This window comes from Oncorhynchus nerka, linkage group LG7 (assembly GCF_034236695.1).
Source record: "Oncorhynchus nerka isolate Pitt River linkage group LG7, Oner_Uvic_2.0, whole genome shotgun sequence".
Classification (NCBI taxonomy): domain Eukaryota; kingdom Metazoa; phylum Chordata; class Actinopteri; order Salmoniformes; family Salmonidae; genus Oncorhynchus; species Oncorhynchus nerka.
The window spans coordinates 43,326,416-43,341,168 of NC_088402.1; the positions used below are offsets into that span (position 1 = coordinate 43,326,416).

Consider the following 14,753-nt stretch of genomic DNA (forward strand, 5'->3'; position numbering starts at 1 on the left):
CCCCTTACACTGTGTATAAGACAGTAGTTTTGGAATTGTTAGTTAGATTACTTGTTGGTTATTACTGCATTGTCGGAACTAGAAGCACAAGCATTTCGCTACACTCGCATTAACATCTGCTAACCATGTGTATGTGACAAATACAATTTGATTTGATTTGATTCGACCTGGTTCCTCTCTAGGTTTCTTCCTAGGTTTTGGCCTTTCTTGGGAGTTTTTCCTAGCCACCGTGCTTCTACACCTGCATTGCTTTCTGTTTGGGGTTTTAGGCTGGGTTTCTGTACAGCACTTTGAGATATCAGCTGATGTACAAAGGGCTATATAAATCAATTTGATTTGATTTGTATCCATGAAATGCTTTGAAAATCTGGTCATGGCTCACATCAACACCATCATCCTAGACACCCTGGACCTCATATAGAGACGATGAGACCTCATATAGAGAGAAGGTGAGTGATCTGGCATTGTGGTGCCAGAACAACAACATCTCCCTCAATGTCAGCAAGGCAAAGGACCTGATTGTGCAATACAGGAAACTGGCTGCTGAGCACGCCCCATCCACATCGACGAGATTGTAGTGGAGCGGTTCGAGAGATTCAAGTTCCTCGAGGTCCACATCACTAAAGAATTAACATGGTCCACACACACCAACACACAGTAGTGAAGAAGGCACGACAATGCCTCTTCCTCCTCAGGAGGCTGAAAAGATTTGGTATGGGCCTTCAGATCCTCAAAAAGTTCTACAGCTGCACCATTGAGAGCATCGACTGGCTGCATCACAGCTTGGTATGGCAACTGCTTGGTTTGATTAATAAATGCATTTCTATAGCTTTCAAAATATTTTTTACAATAGTGAGGGAGTGCAAAGATTTAGGTATGGTGGCTTCAGCACAGCACCCCTTGATAGTCATCTAGTTAAGATATAAAACACTGGTAGTACCTCACTGCGAAAATGGCTGAACTGATTTTTAAGCTTTACATTTTAAAATGACACTAGTGACCGGGGCTTTCAAAAAGAAATTACAACACACAGACAGGCAAAGAAACTTCAAACTTCTTTTACAATGTATTTTCCTACTGGAAACAAGTGAAATAAATGAATGACGCACATGGAGGATAAATTCAAGGTAATGACACATTAAATGTGGATGGAAAAGAAACATGTTGCATTACGATGACCACCAGGGTGTACCCTTTCCATGCATACAAAATGTTTACACTTTTGGTGACTTGATCTAAATTGAACATGACCATTGCCACTGGTGGAAAAAGTACTCAATTGTCATACATTAGTAAAGATACCTTTAATAGAAAATGACTCAAGTATAAGTGAAAGCCACCAAGTAAAATACTACTTGAGTAAAAATCTAAAAGTATTTGCTTTTAAACATACTTAAGTATCAAAAGTAAATGTAATTGCTAAAATATACTTAAGTATCAAAAGTAAAAGTATGAATCATTTCACTTTCCTTATATTAAGCAAACCAGACAGCATGATTTTCTTGTGTTTGTTTACAACACTGACATAATTTACAAACGAAGCATTTATGTTTAGTAAATCCGACAGATCAGAGGCAGTAGGGATGACCAGGGATGTTATCTTGATAGGTGTGTGAATTGGATAATTTTCGTGCCTGCTAAGCATTCAAAATGCAACGAGAAAAGTACATTATTTTTTTAGGAATGTAGTGGAGTAAAAGTAAAAGAAGTACAGATAAAAAATAACGATTTAAGCGGTACTTTAATGTATTTTTACTTAATTACTTTACACCACTAACCATAGCTGGTGATTTACGGCCTCTGACCAAAATTGACAGAGTGGGTACCACTTAAACTCCGCTCAGAGTTTAACAGGTTGAACTTCTGGTCTAAAAAACATGTTAAAAACCGCTACAAAACACTCAAAGCCAACTCACAACACATCAATCAACAATAGGTTTGGAGTGTTTTGGAGCGTATTCTAACATGTTTTAGACACATTTTCATAATGCATTGTAATCAATGGCAATGTGACAACCATTTTGTTCTGTAATGAAACAAAATATTTAAAAACTGTTTGGGTGATCAGCTACAAGCACAGAAAGATTGAACATGTAAACATGGGTGAACTTCTCCTTTAAATATATGGTCATGCATGAGAGATGATCAAGAGGGATAAACCATAAACTATTGAATTGCATTATAGTGAGAATGAAAAACACACACTTGATTTTGTTTTAGTGTTCATAAATAGCAGCCAGACAGTGTGACACGATAAACAGTGCGTTCAAAACAACTGGGAACTCAGGAAAAATATGAGGTTAAATCAGTGATCATTCAAGTACGACAGTCGAAGTTCTCGAAAGTGGTCCGAGATCCCCAGTTGGAAATTCGAGTTGGGATGACCATTCAAAATTAGTTTCCCTCGTCTGACCACATTTTTCCCGAGTTCCCAGTTGTTTTGAACGCGGCAACAGTAGACTGACTGTTCACTGGATGAACTGCTACAAATACATTACGTAAATGTTTCCACGACATGACAATGTAGGGTACAGGGCGTGATTTAAATCCATGCAAATTGAAAATAATCCAACATTTTAGATCTGATAGGCCAAAATGCGGATTCGGAACTCATTATTTTAATCTGACCCCGCCCTCTTTGCGTGCCCTCCGCCCCCCTCTGCACTACGGTCTGTAGTAGCCGTTGACGGCTCTTGTAGTGACGGATCAAGTTCTCCTGTAATATTTTTATTTTGTTTTGTGGAAAAAGAAAAAGGAGTACAAGTAACCCGCTTTACACACGTCAATCTACAGTATCCGCTCTCTGGTTTTATAATATAAATACATTTGTAGTTTCAGCGAGCAAGCTAGGGTAAACGTTACTTTATAGCACCAGCGTGAGCAATAAGCTAGTGTAGTAAGCTAACGTGATTACATTATTCTGCCGTACAACCTCGAGACAAGTCGGGACAAGACCAGGTTAGTAGCTACATATTGTATTTCCTGATGTAAAAAAAAAAGCTAGTTATATTATAGTTGATATGTAACGATGGCAACCGCAATAGATGTTTGCTAATGAGGTAACCTTAGTTAGCTAGCTAATGTTAGCGTCGGTTAACAGTCACTCGCTAGCGAGAATAGTGTTGGTTAACAATCTGCTCAATTTCTGTCTGGTTTGGTTCTTAACAGGACGAGTTGTAGGAAGATATATTGGAGATGGCTAGGTTACTATTTTCGATTCGATAGTTATACAATAATCTGGTTACACAACAGCCAATTGTGTTTTCACAACGTGGGTGAATGTTCAATGTTCGTATCGTCAACGCAAGTAACGTTAGCTAACTAGCTAGATTCATTGCTCACCGGTTTGTTCTAAAGATGGGCCTACCCGCACCGCCATTTTGTTTTGTTATCTTAATGAAATAATTTGCCAAATCGCCTAGTTCCTAGTATTTGGGCTTTATACGATCCTTATTATCGCATTAAATGTGAGTTATGATTGACGTATCCACTGATTCCACGAGGAATACAACTAAATTAATTTCACCAACTGGATATGCATTACGAAACATCGCAGCCCCCCCCCCCAACGTGAATATGGAGGCCGCATTAACTACCTAGCTCGCTGTTCACTGAGCTAACGTTGGCTACAGTGAATTATATGTGCTAACAACCGTTTTTTTAAAGCGTATTCTTGGCATGTGTGTTTGTTTGACCATTGCCGTTGAGTGTACTGTGTTAGCGGTTATGATGCTGATGATGACAGGCTGTGGCTGGTCCTGAACTCCTTTCTGTGTTAAAGGCCCTTTCCTGGTGTATTGTAGCGATGGCTTCCATAGCTGCCCTGTTAATCCCCGCACAACATGCAATTTGCCGGCCATCCCACGACCTAATTTTCTAATCTCATTGGGCTATTGAGGCACACGAGGTTCACTGCTATTTGGTAGTTTTTGAGACAATAGTATGACTTTAAAGTATATTTAAATCATTAAGGCAATCTTCACTAAATACAATCGTGCATTGAAAACATTCTTGATTCATCATCTGGCATAGTTATTGATGGGTGCCTTCCTGTCTTTATTGTTGCACTCTTTAAATGTGTCAAGTTATCTTGTCAATTGCTCTTGTGGTTTGTAGTGCACTATTGAATACCCATCTAACATGACACTGTTTATGCTGTGTACTTGCCATGGACCATAACTGTGTCAAGGCTTGTCACTGCTCCTTCTCTCTTGATATAACTACATGAAATCACAGTATAGTCATGCTGCCCATTTTCTGGCAAGCTTGTCAGAGCTCAACATTAGAGTTACAGCATAAACAGTTACTGTTTATTTCAATCTTGCCAGAAAATTTTACTGAAATGTTGAGCTCTGACAATCTTGCCAGAAAATGGGCAGGATCACTATATATATTATGTGTGTGTATATATATATGTATATATATCTCACACACACAAAAGTTTGGATACACTTACTCATTCCAGGGGTTTTACATTTTATTTTACTAGAATACTAGTGAAGACATCAACTATGAAAGAACACATAACTATCATGGCATTGCAAATACCATGCTCTACCACCTGAGCTACAGAGGACCTCCGATAAGCATATATTAATTTGATATTCCTCAACTCATTGTGCATCTTCCAATTGATCTCCATCTTGTTAAATGACATTGAGGGCAACATTTACCTCTAACAAGATGGCACTGCCTACAAGACTGAGATTGTTTTTGTAATGTTTGACAGGGTTTGTACCAAACTAAAATATAATAAATCGCAACATGTAAGGTGTTGGTCCCATGTTTTAATGAGGTAAAATAAAATACCCCAGAAATGTTACATCTCTCTCAAATTGTGTGCACGAAGTTGTTTACATCCATGTTAGTGAGTATTTCTCCTTTGCCAAGATAATGAATCCACCTGACAGATGTGGCATATCAAGAAACTGATTAAACGGTATGATCTTAACCCAGGGACACCTTGTGCTGGGGACAATAAAAGGCCTCTCAAAAATGTGCAGTTTTGTGACACAACACAATGCCACAGATGTCTCAAGTTTTGAGGGAGCATGCAATTGGCATGCTTACTGCAGGAATGCCCACCAGAGCTGTTGCCAGATAATTTGTTAATTTCTCTACCATAAGTTGCCTCAATACAAAATGATCTAAAATTATGTTATGTCCAACCAGCCTCACAACTGCAGACCACGTGTATTCACGCCAGCCCTGGACCTCCACATCTGTCTACTTCACCTGCGGGATCATCTGAGAAGTGGGTGGGGGGGTGCTGAGGAATATTTCTGTCTGTAATAAAGCCATTTTGTGTGATTTTTAAAATTGATTCTGGGCCTGGCTCCCCAGTGGGTGGGCCTATGCCCCCCCTTGCCCACCCATGACTGCTCCTCTTGAAAAATCTGTAGATTAGGGCCTAATTTATTTATTTCAATTGACTGATTTCCTTCTATGAACTCAGTAAAATCTTTGAAAGTTTTGAGTGTTATATATTTTTGTTCAGTATACATACGCATAACACCTCTAGCTGTCACCAAATCTTTGAATTGGACAGATGTCAACCCAGTGGATTGTATTGGTGAGCAGTAAAATTGGCTCAACCCTGGTGTTGCCATGGAGGCAACCCCTCTCAAGGCAAACCTAGTAGAACTGAACATCATTTATAATGCATCACCATGGCAACTGTGCCATGGATTGTATTATTCTCTCGGTACAGTATTTCCTGTGTTGACATGTTTATGGCAATGTACTAGCTCTGCTCACACACACAGGTCTCTGTAATGCTACTGACCTGTCCTGAGCATGGTCTTCTCCCTCTCTGTCCACACTACAAACTTTGTCACGCACACACTGCAAACCAAAGACTGGATATCTGGACGTGTTTTGTTTAGATACCTGTGTGAACTCAACACCAAATTTACCTTCACGTACAGTGCTGCTTCAAATGTCTCCATTTCTTTCTCTCTCTCCCAGTCTCAGGGCTCACCATACTCAATGAGCGGACAGCGCAATGTCAGAGCGCTCTGGGCAAACTGCAAAGGGGAAGGATGGCAAATCCAAGTATGCGTCTCTCAACCTGTTTGATACCTACAAAGGAAAGAGCCTTGAAGCACAAAAGCCTGTTGGTGAGTATTCTCGTTTCCGTTGTCCAAGTTTTCTGTGTGTGGATAGTGCAAAGCCTCCCTTTTTAAAAGTCGAACAATGTCAGGTGTTGATGGGAGGTGTCCCGATCGGACCGTCGTGTTCTGATCATAGTTTGATTGTTCTTGTTGATACAAGTTATAATATTATGCACTAATTTTGTCAATATAAGATCTATGGGCCGACTTGGTTGTGCATGCACACCTAGTCCACTTTTTTTTACACGTTGCATCAAATACATCCTTCACAATAATTGGAGTTATTGTGCCCCATTACATATGAATGCCTACATAATTTTTTCCCCCTTTGATCACGTAAACTCTGTTATTGATTTAAAAGAAAACAGATTCTTGAGACGTGTGGCATTGTGTTGTGTGACAACTGCACATTTAAGAGTGGCATTTTATTGTCCCCAGCACACCCGTGTAATGATCATGCTGTTTAACCCTAAGGTCGATATCCACTCTGAAATCAAACTTTCCTCCACATCCGCCTATGAAAAATTGTATGGCAGTATATATGGAGACAGTTTAGTGCCAAAAAATAAGGGGTTAAATACATCAACAACAAAAAAAGTTTCCTGATCTCTCGTATGACAGACACTTCAAAACAAACTTCCTTTTGATTTGTTTTGGGACTTTTGTGATCTGTTCCATGTAGTGAATCTGTTGTTCACTTGATTTGTGTGGGCTAATAGCAGGTGGGCCCCAAAACATTTTTTTGTCAAATAATTGTTATATATTTTTTTTTATACTTCAACGGGTCTTAAAATTCTAAATCAAATAGCAAAATGATCCTTGGTATGACCTTGAAACAACATTCAGACCCCATTACTTTTTTCATATTTTGTTAGCTTCCAGCCTTATTCTAAAATGGATTAGATAGTTCCCCCCCATCAATCTACACACAATACCCTATAATGCGAAAGCAAAAACAGTTTCAGATTTATTTTGCAACTAAAAATTAAATAAAATAACTTAAACATCACATTTACGTAATTATTCATACCCTTTGCCCGGTACTTTGTTGAAGCACCTTTGGCAGTGATTACAGCCTCAAGACTTCTTGGGTATGATGCTATAAGTCAGGTTGGGTGCAGATCATTGGTGCACAGTTATTTTCAGGTCTCTCTGATTGGGTTCAAGTCAGCTCTGGCTGGGCCACACAATGCCATTCAGAGACTTGTCACAAAGCCATCTCTTGGCTGTGTGCTTAGGGTCGTTGTCCTGTTGGAAGGTGAACCTTCGTCCCCAGTCTAAGAACCTGCTCCAGAGCGCTCAGGACTTCATTAAGGATCTCTCTGTACTTTGCCCCATTCATCTTTCTCTCAACCCTGACTACTCTCCCAGTCCCTGCCGGTGAAAAACATCGCCACAGCATGATGCAGCCACCACCATACTTCACCGTAGGGATGGTGCCATGTTTCCTCCAGACAGGATGCTTGGCATTCAGGCCAAAGAGTTCAATCTTGGTTTCATCAGACAATAGAATCTTGTTTCTCATGGTCCGTTAGTCCTTTAGGTGCCTTTTTGGTAAACTCCAAGCTGGGTGTTATGTGCCTCTTACTGACGAGTGGCTCCGTCTGGCCATTCTACCATAAAGGCCTGATTGGTGGAGTGCTGCAGAGATGAGCGAACCTTCCAGAAGGACAACCATCTCTGGCGCTCTGTCAGAGTGACCATTGGGTTTTTGGTCACCTCCCTGACCAAGGCCCTTGTCCCCCGATTGCTCAGTTTGGCCAGGCGGCCAGCTTGAGGAAGATTCTTGGTGGTTCAAAACGTCTTCCTTTTAAGAATGATGGAGGCCATTGTGTTCTTAAGACCTTCAATGCTGCAAACATTTTTTTGGTACCATTCCCCAGATCTGTGCCCCAACAAAATCCTTTATCGGAGCTCTACGGACAATTACTTAGACTTCATGGCTTGGTTTTTGCACTGACATGCACTGTCAGCTATGGGAACTTAGACAAGTGTGTGCCTTTCCAAATCATGTACAATCAATTGAATTTACCTCAGGTAAACTCCAATGAAGTTGTAGAAAAGTCTCAAGGATGATCAATGAAAATGTGATGCACCTGAGCTCAATTTTCGAGTCTCTTAGCAAAAGGTCTAAATACTTATGTAAGGTATTTCTGTTCAAAATGTTGTTAATTCAATAATAAAAAACTAACAGACAGTTTTCGCTTCGTCATTACAAGGTATTGTGTGTAGATTGAGGAAAATTTTGTATTTAGTAAATTTTATAATAAGGCTGTAATGTAACAAAATGTTGAAAAAGTCAAGGGGTTTGAATACTTATCGGATGCACTATAGTTTCTTAGAACCTGTCTCCCGGCTTAGACGGGGCTTAGACTCTTATGGGTTAATCAGCTTCATGATATGCCACACCTGTCAGGTGGATGGATTATCTGGCAAAGGAGAAATGCTCACGAACAGGGATATAAACACATTTTTACACAGAATTTGAGAGAGCTTTTTGTGCTAATAAAAACGTAGGGGATTTTTTTCCCTTCAGCTCATGAAACATGGGACCAACCCTTTACATGTTGCGTTAATATTTTTGTTCAGTGTATGAGAAAATGACCTGTTCTATGCAGTGTTGTGTTAAGTTCTGGGACACTGTGAAGTCCATGGAGAACAAGAGCACCTCCCAGCTGCCCACTGCACTGAGGCTCGGTAACACGGTCACCACCGATAAATCCATGATTATCGAAAACTTCAACAAGCATTTCTCAACGGCTGGCCATGCCTTCCTCCTGGCTTCTCCAACCTCGGCCAACAGCTCCGCCCCCCCCGCAGCTACTTGCCCAAGCCTCTCCAGGTTCTCCTTTACCCAAATCCAGATAGCAGATGTTCTGAAAGAGCTGCAAAACCTGGACCCGTACAAATCAGCTATTTCTGAAACTATCCGCCGCCATTGTCGCAACCCCTATTACCAGCCTGTTCAACCTCTCTTTCATATCGTCTGAGATCCCCAAGGATTGGAAAGCTGCCGCAGTCATCCCCCTCTTCAAAGGGGGAGACACCCTGGACCCAAACTGTTACAGACCTATATCCATCCTGCCCTGCCTATCTAAGGTCTTCGAAAGCCAAGTCAACAACCAGGTCACTGACCATCTCGAATCCCACCGTACCTTCTCCGCTGTGCAATCTGGTTTCCGAGCCGGTCACGGTTGCGCCTCAGCCACGCTCAAGGTACTAAACGATATCATAACCGCCATCGATAAAAGACATTACTGTGCAGCCGTCTTCATCGACCTTGCCAAGGCTTTTGACTCTGTCAATCACCATATTCTTATCGGCAGACTCAGTAGCCGCAGTTTTTCTGATGACTGCCTTGCCTGGTTCACCAACTACTTTGCAGACAGAGTTCAGTGTGTCAAATTGGAGGGCATGCTTTCCGGTCCTCTGGCAGTCTCTATGGGGGTGCCACAGGGTTCAATTCTCGGGCCGACTCTTTTCTCTGTATATATCAATGATGTTGCTCTTGCTGCGGACGATTCCCTGATCCACCTCTACGCAATCGACGCCATTCTGTATACTTCCGGCCCGTCCTTGGACACTATGCTATCTAACCTCCAAACGGGCTTCAATGCCATACAACACTCCTTCCGTGGCCGCCAACTGCTCTTAAACGCTAGTAAAACCAAACGCATGCTTTTCAACCGTTCGTTGCCTGCACACGCACGCCCGACTAGCATCACCACCCTGGATGGTTCCGACCTAGAATATGTGGACATCTATAAGTACCTAGGTGTCTGGCTAGACTGTAAACTCTCCTTCCAGACTCATATCAAACATCTCCAATCTAAAATAAAATATAGTCAGCTTTCTATTCCGCAACAAAGCCTCCTTCACTCATGCCGCCAAATTGATTATCCTACCGATCCTCGACTTCGGCTATGTCATCTACAATATAGCTTCCAACACTCTACTCAGCAAACTGGATGCAGTTTATCACAGTGCTATCCGTTTTGTTACTAAAGCACCTTATACCACCCACCACTGAGACCTGTATGTTCTAGTCGGCTGGCCCTTGCTACATATTCGTCGCCAGACCCACTGGCTCCAGGTCATCTACAAGTCCATGCTAGGTAAAGCTCCGCCTTATCTCAGTTCACTGGTCACGATTGCAACACCCACCCGTAGCACGTGCTCCAGCAGGTGTATCTCACTGATCATCCCTAAAGCCAACACCTCATTTGGCCGCCTTTCGTTCCAGTTCTCTGCTGCCTGTGACTGGAACGAATTGCAAAAATCGCTGAAGTTGGAGACTTTTATTTCCCTCACCAACTTCAAACATATGCTATCTGAGCAGCTACTCGATCGCTGCAGCTTTACATAGTCTATCGGTAAATAGCCCACCCAATTTTACCTACCTCTTCCCCATACTGTTTATATTTATTTACCTTTCTGCTCTTTTGCACACCAATATCTCTACCTGTACATGACCATCCGATCATTTATCACTCCAGTGTTAATCTGCAAAATTTTAATTTTAATTATTCGCCTACCTCCTCATGCCTTTTGCACACAATGTATATAGACTCTCTTTTTTTTCTCTACTGTGTTATTGACTTGTTAATTGTTTAATCCATGTGTAAATCTGTGTTGTTGTCTGTTCACACTGCTATGCTTTATCTTGGCCAGGTCGCAGTTGCAAATGAGAACTTGTTCTCAACTAGCCTACCTGGTTAAATAAAGGTGAAATAAAATAAATAAAATCTTCTTATGGCTTGAATCCCGCTAATGGGATCGATATGACAACAGCCAGTGAAAGTGCAGGGCGCCAAATTCAAACAGAAATCTCATAATTAAAATTCCTCAAACATACAAGTATTTTACACCATTTTAAAGATAAACTTGTTAACCTCATAGTACGCCGCATGCGGGATCGTGACTACAGCCTCAAGCTCATTACCATAACGCAACGTTAGCGATTTCTAATAAATATGCCTGCTCTCAAGCTTATCCTTTTCTTAACCTCTTGCTTCTACTCGGGACGCTTGCGTCCCAACTAGAGCTCTGGAAATGCAAATGCGCTACGCTAAATGCTAATAGTATTAGTTAAAACTCAAAAGTTCATTAAAATACACATGCAGGGTATCGAATTAAAGCTACACTCGTTGTGAATCCAGGCAACAAGTCAGATTTTTAAAATGCTTTTCGGCGAAAGCATGAGAAGTTATTATCTGATAGCATGTAACACCCCAAAAGACCCTACTATATTCCTGGCATGAGTAGCAGGGCGCTGAAATGTTGCGCGATTTTTAACAGAATGTTCAAAAAAGTAGAGGGTCGACTTAAGAGGTTAAGGATCAGCGTGGCAGACGCTAAGGACAGCGTGGCAGGTTAAGGACAGTTAAATTTCAAATGTTTCACCCAGACGGAGATAATCCAATATGTGTTTTATAGTTACATCGTTAGGGTAAGATAACCAAAAGTGGACACACTAATCACTTTCTAGAGCTCAATTTCCCAGATTTTGTATATTATTTTAATAGTGCTTAAAAACTTCATTTTTATCAAATTATCCATTTAAGATACCAACTCAAAACCGTCTATGAATGGATGGTTTAAATTGTATCTAATCATTCTCAGCATTTACTTTATCAAATCTCTAGTAATTGATTATACACACATACAATTTATCATAATTTCAAATAATTCACAGAATCCATATAAAACTTAAGAAATCTTAGGTACTCACACAGAACTTTAAGGATCACCCACACAAGATTGGTCAGATGTTCACACAGAACTGGTCAGACGTCCACACAGAACATCAGAACATAAAAAGGTTTGCCCACACAGAGTCAACCCTACCCCGCTCACACAACTATTACCTAGCGATCCCATAACAAAATACTCAGAGTACACAGAGTAACCCAGGGCACACCTGGCTAGCACATTTAAAATAATTGGAATTCACCACATCTGAGGGTCATTTAGACAAATCACACAGACGCACAGAATGAGGTCCTTCTTCCAATAGGGCTTCACCAAGTGCCGTGTTTCACCTAGAACACACAGTCCCCTGGCCCCTCACCCCGACAGACCTCACCAAATCCCCACTGTGATCAATTCAGTGTCAGGAGGGCTCTTTGTCACTGCTTACTGGACAGTGCAGAGTATCTTTTGAGTCCACAAAACCCCCAGATTACTCTCCTCTGACTCGGCCCTGCTTACGCCGCCAAGGTGCCTTCCTTACAAAGGAATTCACGCTCAGAGTATACCTAACAGGCATAATTAAAAAACTCGACTTCAAATCTGTGTGTGGTTCGCTCACCTTTTTCTTTAAAAAAAACTCAGTTCGAGATGTGGTATCCACTCGGCTCGCTTCCTTTAAGATCAAAGGTTGGTCCATCTGCTTCGTTCCCGAAGTGTGGTTTCCCTGAGATCCCAAGTTTAGGGGATCCCTCGTGCACGATTTATTTACCTAGATCGTAGGAACGGTCACCGAGTGAAGATTCACATCCCCTCCTCGTCGCCAAATGTCGTGGAAATTTCCTCTATTTACCAAATCATGAGATCAAACCACACACACAAGTCAGAGTTAGTTATCAAAGTCCATCTTTAATTATATGAGGTCTATCACAACCCTGTGACTCTCAGATCAATTCAGTGTCTATCAATGAATTCTCTGAGAGTCCCTTACACATTTCAACTGAGATCCTTTAATAGCAAAAAACACACATAGTCAGACAGCATAGACATAATAAATCGTTCAGCTTTGTTTCCTTTCTCAAACTCAGAACCATAAACCAATCCTCCATATCAACAGGCATATATCAAATCCATCCTATCTTGACAAGATCAGAGACACACTGACTGGCACACAGACATTGTGGAGCCAAGAGATGCTTGACCTCTCCCCTTTCTCCGGCCCAAGCAACTTAGTCTTGACATAGAACAGATACTGCAACCCCGCCACAGTATTATACAAAAATAACATTCTGATGAGAAGTAACTTACAAACATATGATGAATATAAAACATCTTACCTATGTTACCAACTAATACTGATTATTCCCCAACACTTAGAGCTGCCCCGGTCAACTATCGGGGCAGAAAGTTGACGAATTGACTTGTTGGAAAGGTTGCGTCATATGACGGTGCCACTTTAAAAGTCACTGGGCTTTTCAGCAAGGCCATTTTACTGGCATTGTTTGTCTATGGAGATTGCATAGTTGTGTAAGATTTTATACACCGGTCAGCAATGGGTGTGGCTGAAATAGCCGAATCCACTAATTTGAAGGGGTCTCAACATACTTTTGTATATACAGAGCATTCGAAACATATTTAGATACCTTCCCCTTTTTCACATTTTGTTACGTTACAACCTTATTCTAAAATGGAGTAAAAAAACAACTCTTCAATCTACATACTACTCGATAATGATAAAGCGATAACAGGGTTTTAGACATTTTCAAATGTATTTAACTTAAGAAAACAAATACCTTATTTACATAAGAATTCAGATTGCTATGAGACTCAATTGAGCTCAGGTGCATCCTGTTTCCACAACTTGATTGGAGTCCATCTGTGGTAAATTAAATTAATTGGACATGATTTGGAAAGGCACACACCTGTCTATATAAGGTCCCACTGTTGACAGTGTTTGTTAGAGCAAAAAACAGGCCATGGGGTCAAGGGAATTGTCCTTAGAGTTCTGAGACAGGATTGTGTCAAGGCACAGATCTAGGGAAGGGTACCAAAAAATGTATGAAGGATTGAAGGTCCCCAAGAACACAGTGGCATCCATCATTCTTAAATGGAAGAAGTTTGGAACCACCAAAGCTGTGTTCGAATACCCATACAAACATACTGTTTACTCCATACTTAATGAGTATATACTTATACTATGTACTATTATTTCATTTTAGTACACTGTAAACGAACAGTATCCTTTCAGTTTTCATACCAGCGCTTCGTCTGTCTACCGTAAGTTGATGCCGTTTCTATGCAACTTCTAGCTAGCTTGTTAGCTTAACCAATTAATAGCTAGATATCTTACAATTTCGGGTGTGTTCGTAAATTCAATCTAGAGTGCCAGCGTTTTGCTCACGGAGCGTTGAGAGTGCACACTGGACGCTCTGGCCAAGGTGTAGTGAGGTCAGAACGCTCTGATCAACACAACGGCACCCAAGCTAACTTGCTAACAGATTCCAGGAAACAAATGAGATAACTCACCCTAGCAGAGCTGGTTAGGCTGTTTTCATGTTATCCAGCGTGTTGGTGACTGTAATTGTGCTGCTGGTGTAACAGTATAACTTTAGACCGTCCCCTCGCCCATACCGGGCGTGAACCAGGGACCCTCTGCACACATCAACAACAGTCACCCACGAAGCATCGTTACCCATCGCTCCACAAAAGCCACGGCCCTTGCAGAGCAAGGGGAACCACTACTTCAAGTTCTCAGAGCAAGTGACGTCACCGATTGAAACGCCACTAGCGCGCACCGCTAACTAGCTAGCCATTTCACATCCGTTACACTCACCCCCCTTTTGACCTCCTCCTTTTCCGCAGCAACCAGTGATCCGGGTCAACAGCATCAATGTAACAGTATAACTTTAGACCGTCCCCTCGCCCATACCCGGGCGCGAACCAGGGACCCTC

At 41.4% G+C, this 14,753-nt stretch overlaps 1 protein-coding gene across 1 annotated transcript in view; it reads left to right on the forward strand.

Annotated features, from left to right (window-relative positions):
• Positions 1 to 2,661: 2,661 nt before the first annotated feature.
• The window catches only part of LOC115131732 (protein PRRC2A-like), a 51,408-nt gene continuing 39,316 nt past the window's right edge, over positions 2,662 to 14,753 (forward strand). The window contains 2 exon segments of the mRNA XM_029663681.2: positions 2,662 to 2,958; positions 5,968 to 6,119. Coding sequence (XP_029519541.2) covers positions 6,005 to 6,119 — 115 coding nt within the window. The 5' untranslated portion in view covers positions 2,662 to 2,958; positions 5,968 to 6,004.